The following is a 14,209-nucleotide window of genomic DNA, read 5'->3' on the forward strand; positions in this document are numbered from 1 at the left end:
GCGTAAATGGAAATGTTCGTGAAGAATTGAATTTCCACTTAGTATATTATTTACGAGAATTCGAAAATCAGGGTGTTCGTGAAGAATTGAACCCTTCAATTCATTTGAAAACTATAAAATAATATACACATCAGTTTCTTACATTTCTCTAATGTTCATCTTGACGCTTTTATAAGCCATGCGTCCATATCCTTTCATGAGTATATAGGAAGCCAAGTCCAAGCTTCTTTGAAGCGGCAAAACTTCATACTCACATAGGTAACTCTTTTCCATCTTGCACCCGCATATGCAATTTTTCAAAAGAACTATTAAGAAGTTAAACTTCAACCTAACTCCACTTACGGGTCTAAACACATACTTTGGGATCAGTATATTTATGTGTTTCAATCTTCAGAAAGTAAGCTTACCTCATTGAATTCAGCTCCTAGCGTTGTACTAGAAGGGAATTGGGCGTCTCACTTTGGAAGATCTGGTTGGACTTCAATCCCACATCATTAGCCTAATTTGTGCGCGCTTTCGGCTAATGTTTTGTCCAGTGATTTAGTCAAACTTTGTTGTGACCCAACAAAATTCACATACATCACTCCATTCGTAATCAACTCACGAAACGTGATATGTCTAAGGCATAAGTATCTAGATTTTCCCTTGTACATTTGACTATATGCCTTAGTCATAGGACATCCCATACCTAGGGATCTAATTGGACTTTACTCTCATTCACTTCGACTTCAATCAATTTTCTTTTGCAATCCTTTAACCAAGGATTTACCAAATTCTTATTTTACCATAAGAAACTCGTGTACACTCATTTATTCATTGATTGATTAGTCGACATCAAGTCCAACATTTTCACAACTCATCAATGTAAACCTATAATTTATACACTCTTGATAATGTATCCTCATTATCATTATGTGCAAATTATTACCATTACATTGGATAGTAAGATTATAATTAACAAAACATACATTAGTCAATGCACTTCTAAATCAAGAAGAAAGACATCAAGGTATAGTGTCTCAATAATTCAACATTATTGTCTTGATTAAAATAATTCATTTGCACAATTGTGGAATCCAACAACAACTTGTGGATACACAATCTTTTCCACCAAGAACAAACTTGTATCAACATGGTCATATTCATTATGAACCAAACCATAATGCAAAGGTTTTACAAGTATTATACAGTAATACTTAGATCTCAATCACATTTTTCAATATATATCACATGTTATTGTGAATCTGATCATAAAACAAAAGGATATGTAGCAACACCCTTTTAGTTTTATCATTGTAACCCACATAATCAAAATTACAAATTTTATATATTACACAGACTTTAAACCAAGTCAATATATTCCATGCCAAAACCTATTTGATCAGACAACCAAATAGAATATAGAGGGTTACAGTAAAATGGTAATGTCCCAACTACTACGCCTTTGTATAAGTTGTACCACCATTGTCCATTGCAATCCTTTCTATTGTCAAAATTGACAATTAATATAGTTTCCATGTCTCATAACTGACCAAAGTTATAATCGACATCCACAATAAATTTATTTGCAAAGTAGTTGCAACCTTAACAAATAATTGCCAAGATCATATCCGTTGGTTACGAATTTTAACCATTGCGACTATCAACTGTCACAACTATATCGTTAAACAACCAAATAAAATAAAATAAAATAACATCATATGATATGGATTTAGAACATGCGTATCCTTAAACACCAACTTTCGTTGGACCGTTAACCGACATTTGTTGCAATATACGTATAACAGTTGCTTTATAGACTTTAAAGCGATAGTCAAAGAATTCATTCATACATTTCGGATGAATACGTATATATACAGTTATACACCCTATTTTAGTTACACCAAAATAGAAACCGTTTGCAAAATATTACTCCAAAGTATCCAAAGTAATTCATGCAATTAATAATATAATGCAATATTTATTCGTGATCCCTTTACCGATTTTTAGAAAAAGAAAACGAAAGTCAAACAAAACCAGATTTCTGGGTTTACCAACCATGTAATTACCCACCAATTAATTGACACGGATACCAAGCAATTATCATATCCCATTAGTCCTTGGTAACCGACAACATGCAAACCCACACCATCATTCAACCATTCAACACAAATAATTTTTAATCTGTTAAATTTTACATGCAATTTAAGAATCTGTTAAATTTTACGTGCAATTTAAGAATCATAAATTGCATATTCATGTGCATATATATAGAATTATGCAAACTTCCAAATGATTGAATTGATGGTACATCCCTCCAAATAGACAAATATAAATATAAATATAAATATATACTATTATATACAAGATCTTTAAATGTGTCTACGTATTAATCGTCAAACTCATATCTACATTCAAAGATCTGTGTTTCATGCATGTTCTATTTATGTCAATTATGGCATAAAATTAAACAAGATGGATAGAAAATGCGTACTCGTAAGTTGATAGTTCTACCGTTGAATAAGTCTCCAGTCTGATCCCTTCCAAGATGGATCCATATTCGTTCAAACAATTCGGCAAATAAAGCCATCTGGCTTTGTCTTTGGACGAGAACAAGAAAGCAAATCAACAATATTTACTTTATTTTCCCTTTCGCAACAACCACGAAAATTACAAAATAACCATTACTTTCAAGTTTTCGGTTGACCCTTTTCTCACTGCCTCATCATTATTCAACACAAATATTTTTGTGTTACATTTCTTCCGTTCACAATTCTTAAGGAAGAAAAGAAATTATATACAGAATATAATATTGTATAACTTAATGATGCAAACAAAAGGAGTTGATCATGTATTTTCCAATATACAATTTACTGTAATTGGTATAACCCGAGATCCATGCACTTGCATTCATCAGAGGGTTCCATAATATATTATTTCCACGCCTATGTCTTTTCCAGATTCATCAAAGGTTCATCACCACGAATTACTTTATCGCTTTGTTGGTTAATAGGATTTGAATGCCGGATAAACCTTTGAATCGTGTAGTCACTTTCGCGATAAAGTATTTCGACCCTATACATGATTGCCTTAGGGTTACACGAAATCTTTATTCGGGATAAGACAAAGGCACAACTCCAATATAGGCAATTAAAATTGAAGTCAAGAACATAGATAATTTGTATATTGTGGATGATCAATTTTCCATCATCTTGAAATGGGAGACAAATACTCTTATTTATAGATTATGAAAGGTTATACATTTTGGCTCAAAAGTACCATGAATGGTCACACCTTTTGGCTAAAAGGTGTCCATGAATGGTTATAACTTTTAATGAAAAGGTGCCATGAATGGTTATAACTTTTAATGAAAAGGTGTCATGAATGGTTACACCATTCCATGAAATCTTACACCATTTCATTAAGGTTTACACCATTTCATGAATAGTTGTGTCTTTTGGCCAAAAAGACACCAACTAACAAACACAACCTTTCAATTATATGACTCTAGTTAGCTTAAACAAGCGTGTACTCCACACTCTCCTAACTTGTTATAGAGCTTAACTAGAAATCCATTTGTCTCAAGTAAATCACCTTATCACACAAAATGTCTGATGACACTAAAATCACCAACAGTTGGGGGATGCAAAGTATCCACATGCATTCCCATGTCTCCGCATCTGCTTAGAAAGGTTAGGATGTGTTGCAACACTGTTATCTTTTTTGAACGATATTTTAGATTTCAAAGCATTCTTTTAATATAAGGCACATGTCGATCTAAAATCAAGGGTGGGGTAACGACGTGCATCCTATTTTTCATGTGTAAATCTCGCTGAATGGAAAAAAGTAGCATAGTTTAGTTTTTTCACATTGAAATTAGAATTGGGGTTCGACTGACCAGGCTCATTTACCTTTGACCCATTCGATGTGGACTTATCTGCAAAAGGTGGGCCGTTTGGTTCTTTGTTGAGGTAACTTTATTCAGTAAGTACACACGTAAGGTCCTCCTCAGACACCTTAAAAGTAATATCTAAGTTTACATTAAGACAATCAAAAACCCTTTTTTTTAAAATAGCAGTCAACATTCATCTTTTCAAGCAAAGATATCTTAAAAAAGTTACCTGGTCGATGTCATCCCTAGTTGGGAGCACTCTTAGAAAAATACCAATAATTCTAATTGAATAATTCTAATTGTGTATTTTTAGTTGAGATAATAGAATAGAATGAATAGGGAATAGGGAAAGTAATTTAAATAAGAGAAGAATTGAATGGAGAGGGAGTAATTTAAAGGAGAAAAAAGAATAGTACAGCTGGCACTAATCGGATGCTGACGTGAACCAATCAGGATACGCTAGGTCACGTGGCCCAGCACGGGCCTGAAATTCGATTACAGTAGGCCACATCCTCCCCTCATCCCTTCCTTTTTTTTCTTTCTTTAGTCAATCTTCGTCTACAAGTTTCCATTTCGATCCCAATTCGAATCGCCGATTCAAATACATACATATATAACGATGGAAGAAGGATCAACTGGAGCTTTAATTCCGGCTGTAAGGTCAGAGCTGAAAACTGGTTCTTCCGATGAAGTTCCGGCCGAACTCATCGCCGGACCGTTGGAACCGACGGATAAGGAGCTATTATGCCCTATCTGTATGCAAATAATAAAGGACGCGTTTCTGACATCATGTGGACATAGTTTCTGTTACATGTGTATCATAACTCACCTTGATAATAAGAGTGATTGCCCTTGCTGTGCATCTTCACTTACTGCAAATCAGCTTTACCCTAATTTTCTGCTTGATAAGGTTTACTCTATTTATTTTTAGATTAGTACAGTAATAGTAATGAATTATGGTGATGACATTTATTATAAATTCCTGTTAGTAATTGAAATTTTGAATTGGATCTAATGAGGCATAGTTAGGTCTGCTGCATTAATTGTATACTTTTGTGAGTTATGTCTTTGAGTAGTGTACGTTTTAGTACTTTTATTACATCTTTGTAGCATTACAGTAAATTTAGGTTTGGTCAAAATTAATTAGAAGTACAGGCAATTGCTTTAGTTATACTATTGGAATTTTGGTATATGGTACAGCAGTAAAATTCCCCCGACTAGTCGGGATTTTGAAGTAGTCCGACTAGCCCCAACTAGTATCCGACTTGACCATTTTATCGGGTCAAATTTTCAGAAGTATAATTTAGTCCGTAAAGGTAGGTTAGGTCAAAATTAATTAGAAGTACTGGCATTTGCTTTACTTATGCTATTGGAAACTTGGATATTTTATGCCGTAAAAGTCCCCGATTAGTCAGAATTTGAAGTAATCTCAACTTGGCCGATTTATTCTGTCAAAATATTTTTAAATGTCCAATTTAGTGTGTAAATAAAAGTCGGATTTATTAGTTCAGAGTTGAATTTATTCGGTCAAAATTGGTTAAAGTAGGTCAAATGTGGTTAAAGTCAAATTTGGTCAACGTCTCTCTGATTTTGCCCATTAGTCTCTACAAGGTCGTGACCGACTAGTCCCCGACTAGGTACTTTTACAACCTTGCTTTTAGGTATGTTTGAGATCTAGTCTATGAGAGCTTATGCCTTGTAGGAGATTAAGCTTGTGTATTTTAAAAGCTAATCCGGAAGCCTTGTTTGGTATGGAAAAATGTAAGAGCTCATTAAATAAGCTAATTGAAGTAACTTATTTTGAAATTATAGAACTTATGGAAATTGTATCTGCCTATATACCCTTTTCTAACTGTTTGAGTTTTCCTTTTGTGTCCTTTTATGCCAATCTACATTTTTAAGATCCAATAAGCTTCCCAAACAATTATATAAGAAAAGTATGAACCCCAACCTTCAGCTATAAGCATAAGTTTCAACAACCAACTACTTTTGCTAAACACATCCATTATCTTACTTCTGCTTGTTAAAGTCTAGTTTTAGTTTTTAATGGCTGTCTTTTTGCTTGTTAAAGTTTGGTCTCTTAGGTAGTTCTAAGCGTACATGGTACTTGATAAGTGCCTAGATTAGCTGCATAATCTTTTATGTGATTCTATAATTAAAAATGGTTTGTCCTTTGAAAGGATTTTTATTCATAATGCAGCTTATTGTTAAAGGTTTTCTGTACCAAATGTAGCTATTGAAGAAGACTTCCGCTTCTCAAGTATCAAAAAGTGCATCCCCGTTAGAACAATTTCGCCAAACATTACTTCAGGTAAGTGCTCATTACCAAGTATGATCACTATACCTCAGATGCTTTCTGATGAGATAAATCTTTTTTTTAAATACTGGGAATCACTCTAAACTTTATTTCTATTCTCTATGTACCGTGTATTAAAATATGAAATGATTATAAATCTCACAGATAAAACCAAGAAAAGCTGTCATCTTTTTATACAGCTAAAGGTTGCTAATACATATATGAATTTTAATTCCCGTTCTTTTGCATTGCTATCGTGACACTTTTTTTGATCCTTAGACAGGGTTATGAAGTGTCGGTGAAGGAACTGGATACATTATTATCACTACTCTCTGAGAAAAAAAGAAAACTAGAGCAGGAAGAAGCTGAGAAAAATATGCAAAATCTTCTTGATTTCCTGCAGTGTTTAAGAAAAAGAAAAATTGATGAACTTAATGAGGTTTGTCTTATGAATGATCTCACATGCACTTTCGGATGTTGTTTAACTATCCTTCAATAAATGTTTTCTTGAAATATATGATCATGTTAATGGATTACAATCTCGTTTGTAGGTGCAAACTGACGTCCAGTATATTAAAGAGGACATTAGTTTGGTGGAGAGACGTAGGATTGAGTTGTATAGAGCGAGAGATAGATATATGATGAAAATGCAGATGCATGCCGGTGAATTAACGGGATCAAAATCTTGGTCATCTTCATCAATAGATAAAGAGAATAGCAATTTTATGTTTGCATCTGGGAAAAAATGTGGAGGCGTTCCTACAAGTGATTTGCAGTATATGAACGCAGATGGAAAATCTCAAGCTAGTTCAATTGGAACTCAGAGGAAAGAAGCTTCAAGTGGATTGAGTTCACAACATACTAGTCAATCAAGTCTCGCTGTTATGCGGAAGATACGTGTTAAGTCACAGGTCAGTCGTTTAATTGCTTATTTACTTGTAGCGTAATACATATTTTCACCTGTAAAGTCTGGCTATTGGGAACAAACGTATTGATCTATTTGCTATGAACTCGTCAGTTTTAAGTACAAATGTATAACATTATTGACTATCAACTGTTTAACATTGTATGTAGTTCAATGACCTGCAACAATGTTACTTGCAAAAGCGACGTCAGTTAATGAACCGAAAACAGAATCATGATAAAAATGATGTTAATGTCGAGCAAAGCGAAGGTTATAGTTCAGGACTGTCAGATTTTCAGTCTGTACTGTCTACTTTTACTCAATACAGGTATTTATGATCATTTCTATGTTTTAATTTGAGCTTAAAAAATATCACTAAAACTTTTGTATACCTTTTTTTCTCACACAGTCGACTAAGGGTGATTGCTGAACTTAGGCATGGAGAGCTTTTCCATTCAGCCAACATTGTATCTAGGTATGACCGGCTTTTATTCTACTTTTTCAGAGTCATGGGTACGGGTACCAAGTAAGATTTGAAAGCTTGTTCTTTTGGTAACATTGATCATATATGCTCTTAACTATAGTTGGCAATTGAGACCCATTATCTCAAATTTGGGTCAAATGGGTCAAACTTTTCGGGTCAATTGGGTCTTGAAATAAATTAGGTCTGGCAATGTAAACCAAAACTTAAAAAAAATGTCCATTGAGTTTTTCTCCAACCTATTGGGTCTTATACAAACTATAAAGAACGGGTCAAATGGGTATCAAATCCTAAAGTTCAATAAATAGAGACTAGTCAAATGGGTTTTGTAAATGGGTCGAGCATAACAAGTTTCATCCGTCAATCATTAACACAAACCGACCCAACCTGACCCATTTGCCAGGTATACTCCTAACATATATTCACCATATACAACTATCATGATGGTGTCCTGCTTTACAACACGCTGAAATTTGCATTATGTGCTTTACCACAGCATTGAGTTTGATTGTGATGATGAAATGTTTGCTACTGCTGGAGTTTCAAGGCGTATAAAGGTCTTTGACTTCTCGACGGTAAGCTTTTCCTTTGCATTATTAGTGTGAAATGCAAGTTATTTGTTTAGCGTTTGGATGTTTGTGATTGAAAAGACCTTGTATTACACGTTACTTTCAGGTTGTTAATGAACCCCCTGAAGCACACTGTCCTGTGGTGGAGATTCCCACACGATCAAAGCTTAGTTGCTTGAGCTGGAACAAGCATACAAAAAACCATATAGCAAGTAGTGATTATGAAGGAACAGTTATTGTCTGGGATGTTAATACTAGACAGGTAACTGGATGCTGGTTACTAATGTATTTCAATTCTGTTATATAAAATTCAACACATGTCATATTGCTTGCACTTCTGAATCTCTTGTATAAATAAGTAGTACAACCTCTCAGTTAAGATTTTTATTTTTACATTCGTTAATTTGACTTATTCAGAGTGTGATGGAGTATGAAGAGCATGAGAAACGGGTATGGAGCGTTGATTTTTCAGCCGTAGAACCATCAATGCTTGTGTCCGGTAGTGATGACTGTAAGGTACTGTTACACATATTACTCCTTACAAGCTTAAATTTCTTATAAATTTGTTTTATTGCTTTTTCGTTGAGTGATCTGTATTTGAAACACACTAAACTATGGAGTGTTACATTGTTTGTTTGTTTATCTGAAGTAAGGAGTTAGAGTTGGTGCATAATTTCTGCTTAATTTGATTTGTTTTTGAACAGATAAAATGACAGTAAATTTTCAAAGTTAATCTTTAATCTGGATCTATCAACTCTACTATGTAACTGATTATTTTTAACCACGCAATTAACAAACTCTGCTTAGAATTACAAGTACAATATAGTATTAATAGCTGAAAAGAAACTATCGTAGACACCAACATGAACATTGAAACTCAAAAGATAAGATTCAGCTTTTTAACTAATAGATTGCCTCTTGGATCTGGATTCACAGGTGAAAGTTTGGTGCACGAAGCAAGAATCGAGTGCTATTAACATTGATATGAAAGCAAACATATGTTGTGTTAAGTACAATCCTGGGTCGAGCACTCACATAGCGGTAACCTTCTTTTCTTTTATAAAAAGTAAAACATGCTGTATATGTTTTATATCTAGGAAAACAAAATTTGTAATATTGGAACATGCAGGTTGGCTCAGTTGACCATCATATCCATTACTATGATTTGAGAAATACTAGGCATCCTATTCATATATTCAGTGGCCATCAAAAAACTGTTTCGTATGTGAAATTCTTATCCAATGACGAGCTTGCCTCTGCATCTACAGACAGTACCTTACGTTTATGGGACGTGAAGCGAAATTTACCCGTGAGCTACTTTTCACGCGACTTTTTCCACTCAGCCTATATATAATTTCCATTGTTTTTAACACTTTATATCATTATTTAATGTTTTCAGGTTCGTACCTTCAGAGGTCACACAAATGAGAAGAATTTTGTGGGTCTCTCAGTAAATAATGACTTTCTTGCTTGTGGCAGTGAAACAAATGAAGTATATGGCTATCATAAGGTAATAGAAGTTGAGTGTTACTTTCTTTGATCACAAGTATATATAATATATAATATATATAACAATGAAGTATAACAATGGAAGTTTAATTAATGGTTTCCAGGCAATCTCGAAGCCATTAACATGGCATAGATTTGGTACGCCAAATGTGGAGGATAGTGATGATGAAGCAGGATCTTACTTTATCAGTGCTGTATGCTGGAAGAGCGACAGTCCAACTATGTTAGCTGCCAACAGTCTCGGCACTATCAAAGTTCTTGTTCTTGCACCTTAGAAGACCTTAACCCTTAATCTAATCCTTAAAGAAAACAAGGTTGTGACGGGATCAATATTGGATATGAGACATTGAAAAGCAAATAGAAATACATTCATCCTAATGCTTTTCATATGTACATACTCAGTTCTTCTGTAGAAAGAGAATAGTTTGTAGCAACTACACACCATTTTGATTGTAATGTATGTAGGAATAATTTTGACTGTAATGTTGTTAGTGTGGTAAATTATATGTATTTTTGTGATTACGTGAGCTAAATTAGTAACAGAGACTGTAAAATTGATACATAGTTACGTACCAACGTGCAAATGGTTATCGCTGTTATTTTGACTACATGAGAATCACTGCTAAATGGGTCAAACAGGTAAAATGCAAATAATACAAGACATCAAGTGTGTTATATCAGCAAATCATTAACTAGATAAGGGTGCTTTAATTGACAGAATAATAATTATTATATGCTCCAAGGTATTAAATAAGAACGAAAAAGGGAAATGCTACGCTTTTAATCACTCTGCATGAGATGCTAGCTAGCCATATTAAGCACACTTAACCTATTAAGATGAGTACAGTAATGTTGTTACAATGCAATACCCAACACCAATAGGACACTTGACCTTCAAGCTGTTGCAACAGGACCAGGTGTACTGTTTGCTTCTGCAGCCTTCATGGCTTCAAACCTTGGTTCTTTTGCCTGGAACTTCACTCCAGCATATAGCTTCATGTAATCCTCAAATACAAATTTCGGGTAAACTTGTTCCTTTTCTGTTTCTTTTTTCACCAACGCCGTTGCTGGATAGATCACAGCATCATCCCCTGGGTTGTAAAAGGATGCAATTGACATTCTTGTCCCATCTGTTTGCGCTAAAACTCTGTGCATCACACTCTTATACTTCCCATTCGTAATCACCTGTGATCCATATATAAAACATTAAACCATATATTCAGATTGTCTATTTTAATAATGAATTTTATTTTTTTACCTCAATCTGGTCACCAAGGTTGATGACAATTGAATGGCGCATGGGTGGAACGCCAATCCATTCGCCATCCTTGAGGAGCTGGAGCCCACTAACTTGATCGTCTTGAAACAGCAAAATGATGCCACCAGCATCGGTATGCGCTCTGAGTCCCTTGATCAAATCCGGGGTAGGGCATGGTGGGTAGTTGCTAACTTTGGTTCCGAAATTTGGACCTTTTGACTTTGACCCATAAAACGCCTTCTTTAGGTATCCTTTTTCTAATCCAAGATTCTCACATAACAAGTCTAGAAGTTCCTCGGCTAATTTTTCTAGTTTACAAGCAAAATCTCTCATTACATCCCTGCATAATCATGGCAACAAAACACAATTAGCACATAAAAAAGGTGATTAACTTAGTAAATGATATTTATACGTGTAATTATCTTGTTTACTTGTATTCGTCATTAAGATCAGGGATTTCAGAGATGTTGGAGGTAGGGAGATGACGCAGGAAGAAAGTGCTCTCCCAATCCAAATTATCAACTTCTGACGTAACGCCATTTAATGCTTTGGCTGCCACCATTTCGTTAAACCTTAACTCCATACACTTCTTGTAATGATTTTTGGTCAATTTTTCGACAGTGTCCAGTAACTCATGTGAAATTCCATGGTTCACCAACTACATGCATAAACAATATATAAAAGTTGTGATCATTAATTAAGGTGTTAAGTACCATTGGAGAAACCAAAATTTTTTTTTTTCACCGGGGAGATTTTTTTTTATAAAAACCGTTCGTTCACATTCACTGCAACTTTTTTTCTTCCATTCTTCCTTGAAAATAAACCTTCTGTGTCATGGCTTTTGAGTTGGGGCAAAATATGGACGCTTTTGGAAAAAAAAATAAAAATATATGAGGTCTTTTATGCGTGAAAAAAATCCACGGGGAGCAAAATAAAAAAATCCAAAATTTTAAGCCTAAAACTTCAAATCCACTGGGGTAAGGTGCACTGCCGCTTAGTATTTTTGCCCCTCGTGTTAACTAATAAATAAGTTTATATATAGCAAGTAATAAACTTTTATAAAGTAATTCATTTCTTTTGCAAATGAACTGAGTTGGCTTGAAGCATATGAGAACATTTTGGCTGGTTCTTAGTGCTTTTGATCTGTTGTAGAGTAAAAAAAGACAATTCAACTTGAATAAATTTGAAGTAAACGGGTATAAATCGCGAAGTTCAGTAAATATGAAGCGATATACCTCAAAGAATCCCCATTTTTCACAAGCTTCATGAATCATGTTCATGGTGGCTCCTCTCTCTTCACCATTAAGCTTCTCCATGTTGATCAAAGGAAAGTTTGCCATCTCTTTTTTTACAGATTATGAATTATGATTGATCTTTCTTCTAATCGATCACCCTTTTGTTATGTGTTATTGTGATAACTTTTGTGAAGAATGTGAAATGTTTGCCTTCTCATTTATAGGAGATTCATATTAATCTATTAAGATAAACAATGCATGCTGATGTAAGGTGGTGTAAATTTAGAATGAAAAAAATGATAGTTTTATAATACGGAGTAATTATTTACATGATATGGCCAATCTTTTCGACTCTTAGGAGCACTTGCTTTTACTTAACATGTTCATATTTTAATAGAATTGTTGTGTTATTGATCAACTACTTAAATCTCGACTACCGACATCAATGGAATCAGTGTATTATACTCGTAATAATTGTTAGTAGGAAGCTCAAGTTGGGATGAGATCATTCACCCTAAATGGAGATAATGTGTATCCGTTATATTGAAATGGAAAATAAATAAATTATTGCATTAATTGAGTAATAAATAAAGACTCTGTATTGTTGTGATTTGTAGAATGAGAAGTGATCCGTACATAACCAATTTCTTGCTGTAGACAACTAAACATGTTTTATGATGTTGTACACCACAATAATTCAAAGCATTCAAAACATGTTTGGTTGTGTATGGCTAAAAACTGGTTGTGTACGAATTACCCTTACCGAAAAGGAAGCAATGCACAATTTGATTGTTAAATATAGTTTAAAAAATATATAGTGGTCCATTTTGAAAAAATGAATGATCTATGATGTAAGGCATACCTTTATACATAGACATTCCATGCTCTTTCTATCTTGGCCTTTGTTAACACATTGTTAAACAATAATAATGTTAAGTTTTGGTTAGAAATAGGGGCCTACTTACGGGCGGCTAAATATTGCTCCACGTACACGATGGCTGCTAAAGCTTATTATATATAGGGGTGTAGTTTTTTTACTGTATTTTTTCATTTGTACATTAAACATTTTATGCAACGTGTAATTATAATACTTTGTCTGCTAATTCTTTTGGTTAAAATCGATATTTTGAACTCCTAGTTGTATTATAAGTTTGTTAATTTATGTATGATATAATCTATGAACCTTACAATTGGTGACAAGATGATGATATCAGTATTAGCTTTGAAAGTTAGGATTAGACCTCAATTTGGAACAAGCCAACCTTTAGATGAAGTTATTTGCACGCAAACTTTGATTTGATACATAATTTATTTATTTTTATTTTTAATAAGAAGACAATGAACTCGTACACCCACTTCGAATTTATATATTTTTATAGGAATTGAAAATATACATATATGACCCCTATGGACTCTCAACTTTATATTTAAAGCAATATTGACCATTGTTAGATATATAATAAGATACCTTATAACCAGGACTTGTCCTACACAAATTTGAAAATGAAAGAAGTTTATCAAAAACCTAACCATCTTAATAATCTAAAATTAATAAATTAATCATGATGTAGATAGTTAAAAGGGTTAGTGTCACAAATAGACTATATACTTTCCGTTTTATTCCACTGTAAGTTATATAACCCAAAAAATTTCACTGTTCCATTGTAGGTTATATACCCCAAAAAAACTTTCACTGTAGGCTATATACTTTGAAAAAATGTATTAATATAAACGATTATACTTTTGTAACCCGCAGTCAAAACACTGGATGACATGTCATTTGAGTTGGCGTTGAGTTGTCTTGCCACATTGGATTTTCATTTCCATATCATTTTTTATTTAATTTAACATTTTTTTTATCATACTAATGCATATAAATTTGAATCTAATGTCACTTCATTAAACACGCTTTTTAAAATCATTAATATGCGCCGCCAGATGGAGTACCATTCGGCGGCGCATAACCTTCGGTTTCAGATTGTGCTGAAATTCTCGAGATCACCCTAAAGCGACCCTAACATCAAGACTCCTGGATAGTGTCTTGACATTCGAGGTCGTCAGGATGCCGAAAAAGACATTTTACTCA

The 14,209-nt window shown here is 33.9% G+C and overlaps 2 protein-coding genes across 2 annotated transcripts; one reads left to right on the plus strand and one right to left on the minus strand.

The window, feature by feature from the left end:
- The first annotated feature begins 4,419 nt into the window (after nt 1-4,419).
- Nucleotides 4,420-10,080, plus strand: LOC139845503 (E3 ubiquitin-protein ligase COP1-like). Its single transcript, XM_071835756.1, has 13 exons — nt 4,420-4,781; nt 6,105-6,182; nt 6,451-6,606; nt 6,719-7,078; nt 7,242-7,399; nt 7,481-7,546; nt 8,049-8,127; nt 8,228-8,383; nt 8,539-8,637; nt 9,058-9,162; nt 9,251-9,430; nt 9,521-9,631; nt 9,735-10,080. Exons 1-13 carry the CDS (start codon nt 4,491-4,493, stop codon nt 9,903-9,905), a joined length of 2,010 nt encoding a protein of 669 aa, XP_071691857.1. The 5' UTR covers nt 4,420-4,490; the 3' UTR covers nt 9,906-10,080.
- Nucleotides 10,081-10,327: 247 nt separating this feature from the next.
- On the minus strand, nt 10,328-12,234 carry LOC139845504 (1-aminocyclopropane-1-carboxylate oxidase 3-like). Its single transcript, XM_071835757.1, has 4 exons — nt 12,124-12,234; nt 11,320-11,546; nt 10,889-11,228; nt 10,328-10,815 (listed from the first exon to the last, which is right to left on the minus strand). The coding sequence occupies exons 1-4, from the start codon at nt 12,226-12,228 to the stop codon at nt 10,525-10,527; spliced, it is 963 nt and encodes a 320-aa protein (XP_071691858.1). The 5' UTR covers nt 12,229-12,234; the 3' UTR covers nt 10,328-10,524.
- Nucleotides 12,235-14,209: the final 1,975 nt, after the last annotated feature.

The sequence above is a fragment of the Rutidosis leptorrhynchoides genome, chromosome 4, assembly GCF_046630445.1.
Source record: "Rutidosis leptorrhynchoides isolate AG116_Rl617_1_P2 chromosome 4, CSIRO_AGI_Rlap_v1, whole genome shotgun sequence".
In the NCBI taxonomy this organism is placed as follows: domain Eukaryota; kingdom Viridiplantae; phylum Streptophyta; class Magnoliopsida; order Asterales; family Asteraceae; genus Rutidosis; species Rutidosis leptorrhynchoides.